This window comes from Lynx rufus, unplaced genomic scaffold (assembly GCF_022079265.1).
Source record: "Lynx rufus isolate CCGP_SWC_20201006 ecotype Redwood Valley unplaced genomic scaffold, mLynRuf1.p SCAF_8, whole genome shotgun sequence".
In the NCBI taxonomy this organism is placed as follows: domain Eukaryota; kingdom Metazoa; phylum Chordata; class Mammalia; order Carnivora; family Felidae; genus Lynx; species Lynx rufus.
In genome coordinates, this window is record NW_025814896.1 from 24,685,978 (window position 1) to 24,700,446 (window position 14,469).

At 35.9% G+C, this 14,469-nt stretch overlaps 1 protein-coding gene across 3 annotated transcripts in view; it reads right to left on the bottom strand.

The window, feature by feature from the left end:
• ITCH (itchy E3 ubiquitin protein ligase) overlaps nucleotides 1–14,469 on the bottom strand; it is a 146,566-nt gene that overhangs the window by 75,042 nt on the left and 57,055 nt on the right. For 2 of the 3 annotated variants that reach the window (XM_047069359.1, XM_047069360.1), the window contains exons 4-6: nucleotides 11,927–12,068; nucleotides 7,240–7,364; nucleotides 5,793–5,930 (exon numbers count right to left, since the gene is read on the bottom strand). In XM_047069359.1, coding sequence (XP_046925315.1) covers nucleotides 5,793–5,930; nucleotides 7,240–7,364; nucleotides 11,927–12,068 — 405 coding nt within the window. The remainder of the gene's footprint in view (nucleotides 1–5,792; nucleotides 5,931–7,239; nucleotides 7,365–11,926; nucleotides 12,069–14,469) is intronic. The other variant, XM_047069361.1, reaches the window with a different exon arrangement.

Below are 14,469 nucleotides of genomic sequence, written 5' to 3' on the forward strand. Positions count from 1 at the left end.
GCCAGGTCACGATCTCGCGGTCCATGAGTTCGAGCCCCGCGTCGGGCTCTGGGCTGATGGCTCAGAGCCTGGAGCCTGTTTCCGATTCTGTGTCTCCCTCTCTCTCTGCCCCTCCCCCGTTCATGCTCTGTCTCTCTCTGTCCCAAAAATAAATAAACGTTGAAAAAAAAAAAAATTTAAAAAAGGCACAAAATATCTGATACTTATACAATGAATGTCCAAGAAGAGAACAGTGATCTTAAAGTTTGCATTTTATAAATGTATTGTTCTTTAGAAGTATTCCTACTGCCAATTTCTGCAAGAAAAAATGATCAGATTTCTAAATGCACACATTTTACCCATAGGACACTTTGGAAGATCTACAAAGATCTCTTCTATTCAGTGAACTACTCAAAAGGGGTTCCCTGCCATAAAATAACTAACTGGTAGATGAAGCAATTTAACACACTGTTCTATTTCCTGGTGCCTAGCAATCTCAAAGCAAAACAAACAAGTGAACTGATACTAGAGCAGGAACAAGGTGAAGTAAGCAAATTTGGGGGGAAAAAAAAAAAAAGGTTATCCTGATGGCTATTATCAGCTCTGAGATGAATCAGAAAAGAAGGCTTGGGTTAGCACCAAGTGAAAGAACTGAACCAGAGATAGCCACATTAGGCTAGGGACTTGAAAGGAGATGAGGTGTTTCTAGGTATGTGGCACACCCTACACTAGCAGAAGCAAAAGAAACTTTCTCTTAGACAATTAATCCCCAATTTAGGCCCCTAAAATTCCCACAGACTATGATTAAAAATAAACTGGCAATCAAAGAGCAACAAACACATAAGAAAACAAGTCTCAATGAAGGACAGACATAAAAATATATCCCCGGGGGCTTCTGGGTGGCTCAGTCAGCGAAGCATCCGACTTTGGCTCAGGTCATAATCTCACGGCTTGTGGATTCATTTTCCACATCAGGCTCTCTGCTGACAGCTCAGAGCCTGGAGTCAGCTTTAGATTCTGTGTCTTCATCTCTTTGCCTCTTCCCTGCTCACGCTCTATATGTGTGTCTCTCTCTCAAAAATAAATAAACATTAAAAAAATTTTTTAAATAAAAATAAAAAATAAAAATATATCCCCAAAGATCTCTGATATTGGAATTTTCCTTTTTTGTTTGATATTGAAATTTTCAAATGGGGAATATTAAAAAAACTTATCAAAAGAAAATGAACAAGAAAAAACAAGAAATTATCAAATAAGCTCCAGCAATTGCATTCCTAGGAATATACCCAAGATAAATTAAAAACATGTGCACAAAGAAACTTGCACACAAATGTTTGTAGCAGCATTATTTATGATTCATTAATAACCAAAAGGTGGGAAAGTAAGTCATGTGTCCACCAGTAGATGAATGCATAAACAAATTGTGGCAGAATCATACAGTGGAATGTTATTCAGCCACAAAAAAGGAAGTACTGATACATGCTTCAACTTTGATAAACCTCGAAAACAATATGCCAAGAATCCAGACACAAAAGGTCATGTACTATATGATTCCTTTTTTATGATATATCCAGAATAGGCAAATCCCTAAAGGCAAAAAGCATATTAGAGATTACCAAGGGCTGGGGGTGGGGAATGGGGAGTGATTATATAATGGACAATGGTTTGTTTTTCTGGGGTGATGAAAATGTTTTGAAATCAGAGGTGGTAGATACTATCATTATGTATATACTAAATGCCACTGAATTGTATACTTTATAAGGTTAGTTGTATGTTATGTAAATTGTACCTCAAAAGAATCACAACAAAAAAGGGACATATTTGAGAAACAATAAATGTTGTAAAACTGAAAGTGCACGTATCAATATATAGGAGAAATTCCATTCTCAAGTATATATCCCACACAGACTCTTCAAACTGTACCAGGAGACATATAAATGACTAAACGCAAAAATATTCAATTATGACTGTATGTTCTTAATGGCAAAACCTGGAAAGAAATCAGACTGTCTTTTGACATAAAAATGGATAAACTGTGGTATATTCACCTAACAGATTATCATATAGCAACAAAAATAAATGAATTACAGAGAAGTACTATGGATAAATTTTAAAAGGCAAAAATCTATTTTCATAGAGCTCAAGAAAAAGTGCAAGTAATAGACTGCTTAGGGACATGCACAGGTGATAAAAAAAAATGTTTAAGCAAGGAAATGATAAATTCAAAATTTAGAGTAGTGATTATCTGTAGGGGAAAGATACAGATTTCTAGGGAGGAAAATACAGGAGGATATAATGATTGTTAATGCTCTAATTTCTAAGGTGTGTGGCAGTTATGGGTGAATAATTTATGCTGGTTTATGTATTACACATGTTAAATATAAGAATATATGTAATATATATGAGAATATAAGTCAAAATGCTTTGTAAATTGTATAAATGGATGAAGAATTCAGCAAAGTCTTACTCTAAACCAATAATGACTATATTACAGCCTTAATATTTGGATTTTTAAAGTAGAACTAGTGGAAATAAAGTTTTCCTGGCTTTTTGAGGAGGGTAAACTAGTTAGTATCTGAACATATATACAAAAACATTCAAAGATAAGTCAAATAAGTTTATCTCCATAAAATAATTAGTTGGTACCCAGATCCAGCTGAGATCAGTAATTTCAAGTAATATTTGGTAAAGCAAAAAATTTAAGCTAGTTTCTTAGAGTTTATTATACTGATAAGAAAACATTATAGATACATTCATATAAAATGGCGATTTACATTAAAATTAAAAGGAACCACAAAAACTAGAGTCAAATGAAAAAAAGAATGAGATACAGTCAAAATGGAATGGAACATACATATTAAGAACCAAAGGTCACATATGCCAAAACCTATCTCCAAATTAATTTTAAATTCATCCAGAGTATGCATGGTAAAGAATAAAGATCTTTATAAGAATATGTTCTTACTTTATAATCATGAATTTAAAAGTAAAATAGATTTTTATTTGTCTTTAGGAAAAATGTCTTTGACAGTAATGCTTTTCAGTGTTTCCTACTGGAGGTCATATTTAGGAAGACAGGTATTAAACTAATGATCTACCACTACCAGCAGCCCAAGAGGTAAAAACAGATGAATGGGAAGTTCTTGCAGATATGAACTGCCGACACTCATAAATAAAGGATTCTTCCTAGAGATTCATAAAAGGCAACTCTGTACTTAAAGAGAGGAAAACACCAGGACAAATTATGAAGTTACTTTCTAAATCAGAGAAGTAAGAAAGAATATCAAAGAAAATGTGACAACTACAACTAAGATGCTCAGTTGCATATTAAACTTGTTCTCTGAGCCAGCATGGGGTTGGGAAGGTGGGGTGAGGATATAAAGCTCTCTAGTTTTCAAATAAAGCCTGAAGATAAGCATGAAGAAAAAACAAACACGTTGAGTAAATTTTGTTTCACTTGAAAAAGGTTTATTTATTTAACTGTCATTTAAAAAAAATGTATCCACCAAAAACAATGAGCCAAAAATTTCTAAGTACCCAAAGAGATAATACTGTCTCATCAGGAAAATCCAACATTCCCACTAAATCTACATTTATAGCAAGCTATTATTTGGTGACTTTTAATACTAAAATCAGTGATTTCTTTTCATAAACATTATTTAAAAATTAACCAAAAATATTTAAGTCTACAAGAACAAATTTCTTCTAAGAACCATTTTACATGTTCTTCCACAAAAAAACTTGACTGGGATGCCCGGCTGGCTCAGTAAGTAGAACATGTGTGATCTTGGGGTTGTAAGTTTGAGCCCCACGTTGGGTATAGAGATTACTTAAGAACAAAATCTTAAAAAAAAATTTTAAAACAAAACACAACCTCTAACATTCTCAGGGGAAAAAAATAATCTAAAAATCTTTAACAGTAGAAAATTATTCAAATACAAAAGCAATCCCCCTCACCCCCCTACCTCCCCAGTTCTTATCCAACCAACCTATGCCAGGTGCTAGAAATTCAATTTTAGTGGTAAACTCTTATTTTCATTTCTGGTTTATAATTAAAGTTACAGAAATGGAACCAAAGAACAATCTAAGTGTAGTTCCCATCATGCATGCTTGTGAACTAGACCAGATTTTGTCCGCTTACAACTCATGACTTGATTCAAAGTTTCTCGGTTTCTAAGTGTGAATCAACTGGAAAGAATAGGAAACATCAACAAATATTTGTATTTCAATCTTGACTCTGCATCATACTAATTGGTGTGATATTGGACTTATTATTTCAATTATCAGAGTCTCAATTTCCTTATATGCAAAATGCAGGTTGTGCCTTACTAAAGCTACGATGGTTAAATGAGTATATATGTAAACACATCACCATAGTGGCTGGCACATGGCAAGCATTAAAAAAATGGCAGCTATTTTATCTGGCAACTCCAATCCTAAAATACAGTGTGACTTTCCAATTAAAATCTCTACTTCAAATAATTATGTTAAATTCTGTCAATTATTTTCTTACCTGAGTGGAAAACTGGTAACATAGAAATATTCACTTTTGTGGGCAATAAACAATAAAGTTGTAAGTATAAATATACAATTTAGATTCTACTTTAAAATATGAAAATGGATATGCTTTGTTAATTACTAAGTATTTTTCATTGGTAACAGTTTCAACTTGTAGGGGGTAAAAAACTTAAGCAGCTATAAATGCAGAGTGTAGAGCAATATAAAAATGAAATTTAACTTGTGTATTATTTTCTAGTATTTCAATTTATGGAAAAATTTGACTATTACAGAGTTCCTATGAATAGTAGTCAATTAAAATGAACTTGTCAACTCTGAAGCAGTATGACCATTTCAGAAATTTCTCTCCACCCTCACTAACCTCAAAGAAACAATCTGGAAGATACACCAGGACTGTGTTGAAGGTCCTGCTATTAAAAAAGATCATGAGTTAAAGAGGAAGTAGGAAGTCTTCCAAAGCAGAAACAGAAGAATAGCATCTGACGACTGCAAAATGTTTTATAATGTAGTTTCTAAGTAAACAAAAAGAACTTTGTCAGACTAATCAAGAAAACCACTAATCTGCTCTTTGTCTTGGGGACTCTTAAATTGACATTTCAAGTGAAAATTTGCTTAGCACATTTGTAAGTAATGGAAAAATCTAAAAGGAATCCACTAAGAAGTACTTTCATTAAGCATGCTAGCTATATAGGCACTAATCCGGGTGCCAAACTTCTTTCAATTAGTTCATGTTTATTATTTCCTTTAACAAAAACTAGTGAGTCATAAATTGTAAGCTATGCTGGTATACGTATAATGAATTGGTTTTGTCATTATTGTAACACAAAGATACCTCTGTAAATGTAGCCTACAGAAATGGAAAAGGAATGGCAAATGGATTTCAGCTTGTATTGGTAGGCTGATACAGTACTAAGAAGGATTTCAAGTCAAATTTAAACTCAACTAGATACTACTACAGACACACTATGTCTGCCATTGGCAATGGAGAGGGTATGGCATCATTTGCCATATTAACTATCATCATTGGTCTACAAAATAAATAGTTTACAAATCAATTCATTACACAGAATCAACTGTGATTCAACAATGATTTTCAACTTTTCAACTTACAGAAAAATGTTTTATTCATAGAAACAATGCACTAAAAGGAAAATGTTTAAAATAATCAATGTCTGTTTTTAAAAAAGAAATAATTTCTTTAAGGTGAAAAAGAATAGCAATAATTACATACAGCATCTATGGTGGCTAACATTAGAAGAATCATTAAAGAGCCTATATAAAAAGTGATTACTTACTTTCTGAACATGTAGTTTCACCATTGGTAACAACTTCAGACTCTAACTGCAGCCCATCAAGACAAACTGACAAGTCTCCCATTGTCTCTGTTGGCTCTTTGTCACCTACAAGCTGTAAAGTCACAACTACTTCCTCAACTGTAAGAGAATATAATTACAGAATAGTCACTTTTTTTTCTTTAAGCCATCTTAACTGTTAAAAACAATGAATGTCAGAAAAAATTTACATTTTTGTGTATATAAATTGTTTTTAGTATACTTCTCTGAGGTTTCAGGACTTTTGACACAAACATTTAAAAAAACAACAAAATTTGTTAATGTTTAATATCCATAATGTAAAATACTAAATAGCTCAATCATCTCATTTGTTATATTCATTCCATCCTTGCAGAAAATAAGCCAGCGGGATTATTCAGCAATATATGCCTGAATTTTACTGAGTGAAAACATATAACTTAAGAATGGACTGCATCTCTTAAATCCTAAATGAGATTTAGAAAAACATCTATGTTTTAAAATCATGATATATTAGGGGCACTGGGTGGCTCAGTCAGTTAAGCGTCCGACTTCAGCTCAGGTCACGATCTCGTGGTCCGTGAGTTCGAGCCCCGCGTCGGGCTCTGGGCTGATGGCTCAGAGCCTGGAGCCTGCTTCCGATTCTGTGTCTCCCTCTCTCTCTGCCCCTCCCCCGTTCATGCTCTGTCTCTCTCTGTCTCAAAAATAAACATTAAAAAAAAATTTTTTTTAAATCATGATATATTAATCAAAACAAGCATGTTTCAAGTTTTTATATATCTTCATATATATATATATATGTATATATATATATATATATACACACACACACACACACACACAAATAAAACCACAGCCATCTAAAATTAGATAATTTAAAAAAAGCATTTGAAAAGACAATCTGTCAAAATATCAATCATACATGTCTTTGAAATAGGATTACATTTTTCATCTCTATATTCTTTAGTTTTCCATAATTGAGTTATAATATTTTAATAAGTACCTATTTACTAAATTTACTAAAAAATATTGGGTCAAAAATGAATGGCTAAACCAAGGTTGCTCAGAATGCTTTAAATAATTCAAAATTCAAGGCACCCGGGTGGTTCAGTTAGTTAAACATCTGACCTTTGATTTCAGCTCAGGTCATGAGCTCAAGGGCTCAGAATGCAAAGCTTGCTTGGATTCTCTCTGCCCCTCCCTACTCAGGCTTGCAAGTGCACATGCATGCACACATTGGTTCTCTCTTTCTCTCTCAAAATAAATAAACATACATTTTAAAAAAAGCTAAAGATTGTTCTCCTCATTAATATTATAACCAAGCAAACTTAAAAACAAATAGTGAACATAGTCATTCTGCACATCTTGCACATGAATTTCTTGCAGAAAAACAAATAGCCTAACACAATTTCTGTTACTTTTACATACATACGTTTCATGTTGTTTGACTTTAAGGTTTCAAAGATATCTAATGCAGCAGTTCCCAACAAAACATCAGATTTCAGTGTCTGATGACTCCACACGCGAAAATGCAATTTACTCACAGGGGTGACAATACTAAAAGTGAAGAAAGGTTAAAAAAAAAATTATTATTTTCATTAAAATATCACAGTGGGATCCTAAATAAATTACAATTAAATTTTAATGTCTAAAATCTTCTGACTGTATCTCTTACAGTTTATTGTACAATCAATATTGCCCCTATTTTGTAATCTTACAGAAAACATCTGAATGCTACATGCTCACATTGTCATTTTCATTTGTGGCTGAACTACAGGGGCAACTTCATGCATATATCACCAACACAAGTAAAATTGCTCATCATGCTACAAACTGTTAGAAAACTTGTCTTACTTTAGTAGTATAAAAAGTTAATTTATAAATTAAATCTTTACTTTATGTCAGATAGTATAGTGAGCCTGAGGTGATTTCATTTCATCTTCACAGCAACCCTAAGAGATGGGAATTACCACCTGCATGTTGAGATATAGAAACCACTATTCAGAGAAGTTAATTAAGCAAGTTGCCCAGCATCCCACAGCTAGTCAGTGGCAGGCTGTAATTTGAACAAAGGTCTGAAAACAGAGGAGGAGGAGGAGGAGGAGGAAGGGGGGGGGGGGGAGGAAGAGGAGGAGGAGGAAGAGGAGGAGGAGGAGAAGAATACTATCTGTAATGGTAATTTCCAAAACAAATTTTGGGAAATCTGAACTTGCACTAAACTGCATACAAAGTGTTCTCAAAGTCACCAATTAGAAAAACAGGAACACTGTTATTATCTGCTATGGTATGGTTCAATACTATAAAGAAAAATTCTAGGGACACCTGGGTGGCTCTGTCAGGTAAGCATCCAACTTCAGCTCAGGTCATGATCTCATGGTTTGTGGATTCGAGCCCCATGTTGGCCTCTGTGCGGACAGCTCAGAACTGGGAGCCTATTTTGGATTCTGTCTCCCTCTCTCTCTCTGCTCCTCCCCCACTTGTACACTTTCTGTCTCTCTCTCTCAAAAATAAATAAAACATTTTAAAAAACTGAAAATGAAAGAAAAATTCTAGAAATATTTGAATTTCTCTATACTTCATTCTAAAAGGTGATGAAATTTGGGGGGACAAATAAACTCTTTCTCAGAAGGCTACCTATGTCTATTACCCTCATTATCATATTTTCACCACCATTTTAAGTTTAAACAAACTAAATGGGGATGGAATGTAAGGAATTATTAATTTTACTTTCATTTGAAAGAGGATAAAGTATACTCTCAAAGATGGTCTTATCTAAATTAATTCAATTCTAGAGAGAATGCCCACAACAGAAGCCATGTAAACTTTGCAGACCAATCTGCTACAACTTAAAAATTCAGAACTTGAGCTATGCGTTCCCCCCAAACATCATCAATAATCAACAACAATATTGGATCAACAATAATATTACCTTAAGAGGCTACAAGGAGAAGTTTCTTTTTTCTTAACTTTTAAACCACTAAGGAGTTCATATCATTATCAGCTTAAAGAGCCTCAAGGTGCACATCTAGTGAGCAGAGCCAGCAGTTGGGAGAAACTTGATGAGTATTCAGTCAATACTCAGTTATTCTGCTAAATATCTCTCGTCATTACAGAGACTGGTGATCTTTTACAGATATCATTTGCTTTAAAAAAACATCTGCTCATATATTTTTAAATGTAGATTCAATCTCTAATAGACCACTAATTAAAAACAAAGTCTAAGAAACTTTGTTGAAATAAATACAGATAAGCATTAGGATACTTCTTAAATTTCACTTATTTGCTCAAAATCATCATAAAGTACATCCAGATACCCTAGAAATCCAACAGTCATGTTAAAAAAATAAAAATAAAAGTCATGTTAAAAAACAATTTAGGGGGGCGCCTGGGTGGCGCAGTCAGTTAAGCGTCCGACTTCAGCCAGGTCACGATCTCACGGTCTGTGAGTTCGAGCCCCGCGTCGGGCTCTGGGCTGATGGCTCAGAGCCTGGAGTCTGTTTCCGATTCTGTGTCTCCCTCTCTCTCTGCCCCTCCCCCGTTCATGCTCTGTCTCTCTCTGTCCCAAAAATAAAAAATAAAAATGTTGAAAAAAAATTAAAAAAAAAAAAACAAAACAATTTAGGTATATCCAATTTGTTTTGTCATTTATTAGGAATAAATACTATACACATCAGCATGTACTGTGTGAACAGCTTATAGTTTCAAATATCTCACCATTTAGAAATGAAACTTTTCCTTAGTCACTGGTTTATTTCTCTAAGGGAAGAAAATTCAAGAATTCCAAATGTTAGGAGGTGCCTACGTGGCTCAGTCGGTTAAGTGTCTGCCTTTGGATCAGGTCATGATCTCACAGTTCACTAGTTCAAGCCCCACATTGGGCTCTCAGCTGCCAGTCAAGAGCCTGCTTCAGATCCTCTGTCCCCCTCTTTCTCTGCCCCTGCCCCACTCACACTCTCTCTACTCATACTATCTCTCTCTCTTAAAAATAAACTTAAGAAAAAAAAAGAATGTTTTAAAAAATTTAAAAATTAAAAAAAAGAATTCCAAATGTTACGTAATAAAAAGAATTTTTGTATATTTGATGTGGTGACAACCAGTTATATTTTGAGCTACATTTTAATATACATTTGGTCCCCAAACTAAATATGCTATATTATCTTGAAATCCATTTGTTGATAAATCATGCTCTCTTCCATTTTAGTAAAAACACTAAAATTAATCTATAATTGTCTTCAATGAGTGCTCAGTACCAACATGTGGTGATTTGTCAGTAAGTGTTAAAAGTGAGCTATATGCTACTTCTATGAATTCATCCTACAGATAAAAACACCAACATATAGTGCATGACTCTTGGTTTCAGCTCAGGTCATGATCTCACAGTTTGTGAGTACAATCGCCATTTGGGGCTCTGTGCTGACAGTGCAGAGCCTGCTTAGGATTCTCACTCTCTGCCCCTTCCCTGCTCTCTCAAAATAAACATTTTTTAAAAATTAAAAAAAATAAATAACACCAACATACAGACAGGCACATGGATGTATATATTGCAATGCTGCGTAATAACACAACATTAGAAACCAACTAATTAGGGGCACCTGGGTGGCTCAGTAGGTTAAGGTCCGACTTCAGCTCAGGTCATGATCTCACGGTTCATGGGTTCAAGCCCTGCATCAGACTCCGTGCTGACAGTATGGAGCCTGCTTGGGATTCTCACTCTTTCCTTCTCTCTGCCCCAACCCCACTTGTACTTTCTCTGTCTCAAAAATAAATAAACTTCAAGAAACCAACTGATTTATAGGGAACTAATAAAATACACGATAGTCCATTCATATTAAGGGATATTATTAAACTATATAAGGTATGCTAGATCTATATGTATACAGCTAGAGAGATAACCATGCTATGTAAAGTATAAAAACAGAGTTATAGGGCACCTGGGTGGCACAGTTGGTTAAGTGTCTGACTTAGGCTCAGGTCATGATCTCACGGCTTGTGAGTTCGAGCCCTGCGTAGGGGTCTGTGCTGGCAGCTCGGAGCCTGAAGCCTGCTTCAGATTCTGTGTCTCCCTCTCTCTCTGACCCTTCCCTGCTAGCTCTCTCTCTTTCGCTCTCAAAAATAAACATACATATATACATACATACATAAACACAGAGTTACAGAATTTTTTTTAAAGGAAGAAAACCCCTGTGTAGGTTCTGACAAAAACAAGGGCTGCCTGGGTAGCTCAGTTGGTTAAGCATCCAACTCTTTTAATTTTTTTTTTTTCAACGTTTATTTATTTTTGGGACAGAGAGAGACAGAGCATGAACGGGGGAGGGGCAGAGAGAGAGGGAGACACAGAATCGGAAACAGGCTCCAGGCTCTGAGCTATCAGCCCAGAGCCCGACGCGGGGCTCGAACTCACGGACCGCGAGATCGTGACCTGGCTGAAGTCGGACGCTTAGCCGACTGTGCCACCCAGGCGCCCCTTAAGCATCCAACTCTTAATTTCAGCTCAGGTTTTGATTTCACAGTGATGAGGTCAAGCCCCATGCTGGGCCCCAGGCTGGGCATGAAACCTACTTGAAAAGAAAAAGAAACAAAGAGGAGCAGGAGCAGGAGCAGGAGCAGGAGCAGGAGCAGGAGGAGGAGGAGGAGGAGGAGGAGGAAGAGGAGGAGGTGGCTGAGGCGGAGGAGGAAAAAAAGAAAGAAAGAGAAAGAGAAAGAGAAAGAGAAAAAGGAAAAGAAAAAGGAAAAGGAAAAGAAAAAAAAAGAAGAAAAAGGACAAGACAAACACACACCAAAAAAATTATTTTTAAAAGCCCTGTACTTCAACCCTAATTTAAGGAAAGAGCTGTTAAGAATCTTTCTAGGCCCATAACCACGGGCTCTCCAGATGCTGTTCAGTAGCAATAATGATACCACCATCAATTAAACTGGAGAAGGTAAAGGAGAGATTGGAAAAACAGAAATATCTAAAGAGAAACAAAAAAGGGACTAGAGAAAGGAGTCCTAGGAATAGATGAGAAAGAAAAACAAAAACATGAGAAGAGGAGCAAAGAAAACAAGTGAGAAACTTTTAAAGCTTCACTGCTATTCACTTATTAAACTAAATACACTGTAGAAAATACTTTCAAACCTACACTGTAAGGGGTTGCTTCCATTTGGGACTGTTCGTATTGTTGCATTTTTCTGTCTTCTTTGACTGTCCATCAACTGTGACTTCCACATAAGGACTTGGTCCAAACCAATTCTTTTTATTTTCTTTAAGTTTTGCTGAAATGACTAGGCAAAATAAAGGAGAAAATATTTAAATATTTGAGATGTTAGTTCATCCTTCAAATCCATTTAATTTCATAAAGGTTACATAGAACATTATTACTTTTACTCAGAGAAGCAGTTTTAGTCAAAATACTTACTAATTTTATTCACTCATAACCTTTGTATTTCCTTCCATCCTAGTAAATGAACATAGGACTTCCCCCACATCATTCACCCAAATTACTATTAATAGACTCCCAAATGTCAGTATCAATAGTCTCAGTACTCTGAAGTCAATTAAAAAATACACCATCAGGGGCATCTGGATGGCTCAGTCAGTTGAGCGTCTGACTCTTGATTTCAGATCAGGTCATGATCCCAGGGTCGTGGAAATGACCCCAGCATTGGGCTCTGTGCTGAGCATGGAGCTTGCTTGGGATATTCTTTTTCTCTCTTTCTCTCTCCTTCTCTTTCTCTCTCTGTCTCTCCCCTTCTGCCCTCACTCACGTGCTCTCGTGCTCTAATTTTTTTTTTATAAAGTACATCAACAAACTCAGTCAACAAATATTTGAATCCCTAACATGTACCAGATAATTGCTCTCACCTGTAAATAGTGCAGTTTACAGTATAGAAAAGGCTCTGACTCTCAGGGAGATAATATCCTAGTTAGAGATAAGTCCTTGTGCTGAAAAACAGGCTAATGTGGCAGAATGTAATTTGGTAATCTCTGAAGAAACAGTTTTAAGCAAACATCTAAATGACAGGGAGTTTGCCCGGAGAAGATTGGAAGTGGGAAGAGAGCATCTGGAGAGAAGCAAAAAGGCTTGGCATATCTGGAGGAAATATAGCAAACAGGGAAGAATGGTAAATGAGGTGAGATCACATTCAGCTTTATAAGCCCAGATAAGGAATTTGGATTTTATTCTAAGCATGCTGGAAAGTCACCAGAGGAAGACAGTTGCAAACTAGGATTGTTTTTAGCGTCTCATATCTCATATTAGCAAGAGCTTCCTACAAAGTACATCTTAAGATACTGACTGATTCCTTCATCTTCACCCTTGAGTTAGTTACCTTTGCCAAAAAATAGCCTTGTCCAAGACCCTTGGAAGGTGCAACAAGTAGATTCAAATCTAGTAGAGCACCTAATAATGGTTCCCCCAAGTTGACAACTCGTTGCTCCCCTATAAATGAGGTGATCACAGCCATGGAAACATTCTACCACCTAAATATCTATTCTAGCAGCTAAGCACAGAGAATGTCAGTGCCCACCAAGATTAAGGGACGTCTGGTATTGCTACACGAGTTTGTATAGCAGCTACCCAAGAAACTCAATATACAGTCCAAAGCATACACAGTCTGGGCATCCTAGCAGGTCCAGTCCCAGGTGGCAGCTATGAATCTCCTGACTTCACAAACATCACTTCTTTCCTTTGATACTTATATGCCTTTTTGGTAGCATGCAAGCCAGCTGCTGGGTTAGTACTCCCAACAATGTATGCACATTCTATAAACCAAAACTTCATCATTATTTTGGAACATTTGGTATAATAAAGTTTGATGAGATTTCATATCAATATGCAGTATCAAAAAAAGTATCTGTCAAAGAAAGAAAAAAAACTGCAAGAGATGTTACTGAAGTAGACAACAAGGAGCCTCTGAGGAACTTTAAGTAAGAGTGCTATTCTGGGGCACCTGGGTTGAGCGTCCAACTTTAGTTCAGCTCATGATCTCATGGTTCGTGAGTTGGGAGTCCTCGTGTCCGGCTCTGTGCTGACAGGTTGGAACCTGGAGCCTGCTTCTGATTCTGTGTCTCCCTCTCTTTCTGCCCCTACACAGCCCACTCACACGTGCTCTCTCTCTCAAAAATAAACAAACATTTTAAAAAAAGAGTGCTATTCAACAAATTTACTGAGTGCCTACTATATATATCAGATATTATTTGGGGCACTGAGAATACAGTGATAATCAGATTAATACTCAAAGATAATTCTGCTGTGGGAAAAATAAATTGATAGGGAGACAAAAGTGGGGGTTAAGAGACTACTAGAGTCATCTAATCAAGAGATGACAGTGGTTTGGATGGTGAACATGAATACGGGGGGGAATAAATATTTTCTAAGGAGACCAACATGATTAGATTACATGAGGAAGTTGGAAAAAAGAAGAAGCAAGGATAATTCACAGGTTTTCGGTATGAATAACTGAATGGAAGAATACGTCATTTAGTAAGATGGAAAGATCTGGGATACAAGCCTGAGGGGGGGGTGACATAGGCAGGAAATCAAGAGTATTATAATGAATGTATAAAATTTGAGATGTTTGTGAGACATCTAAGTGTAAACACTAAAAAGTCTTTTTCAGAAAAGAAAACAATCAAGCGGGCACAGACCTATCTCTGATTAATATGTACTATAAAGCTCAAGTA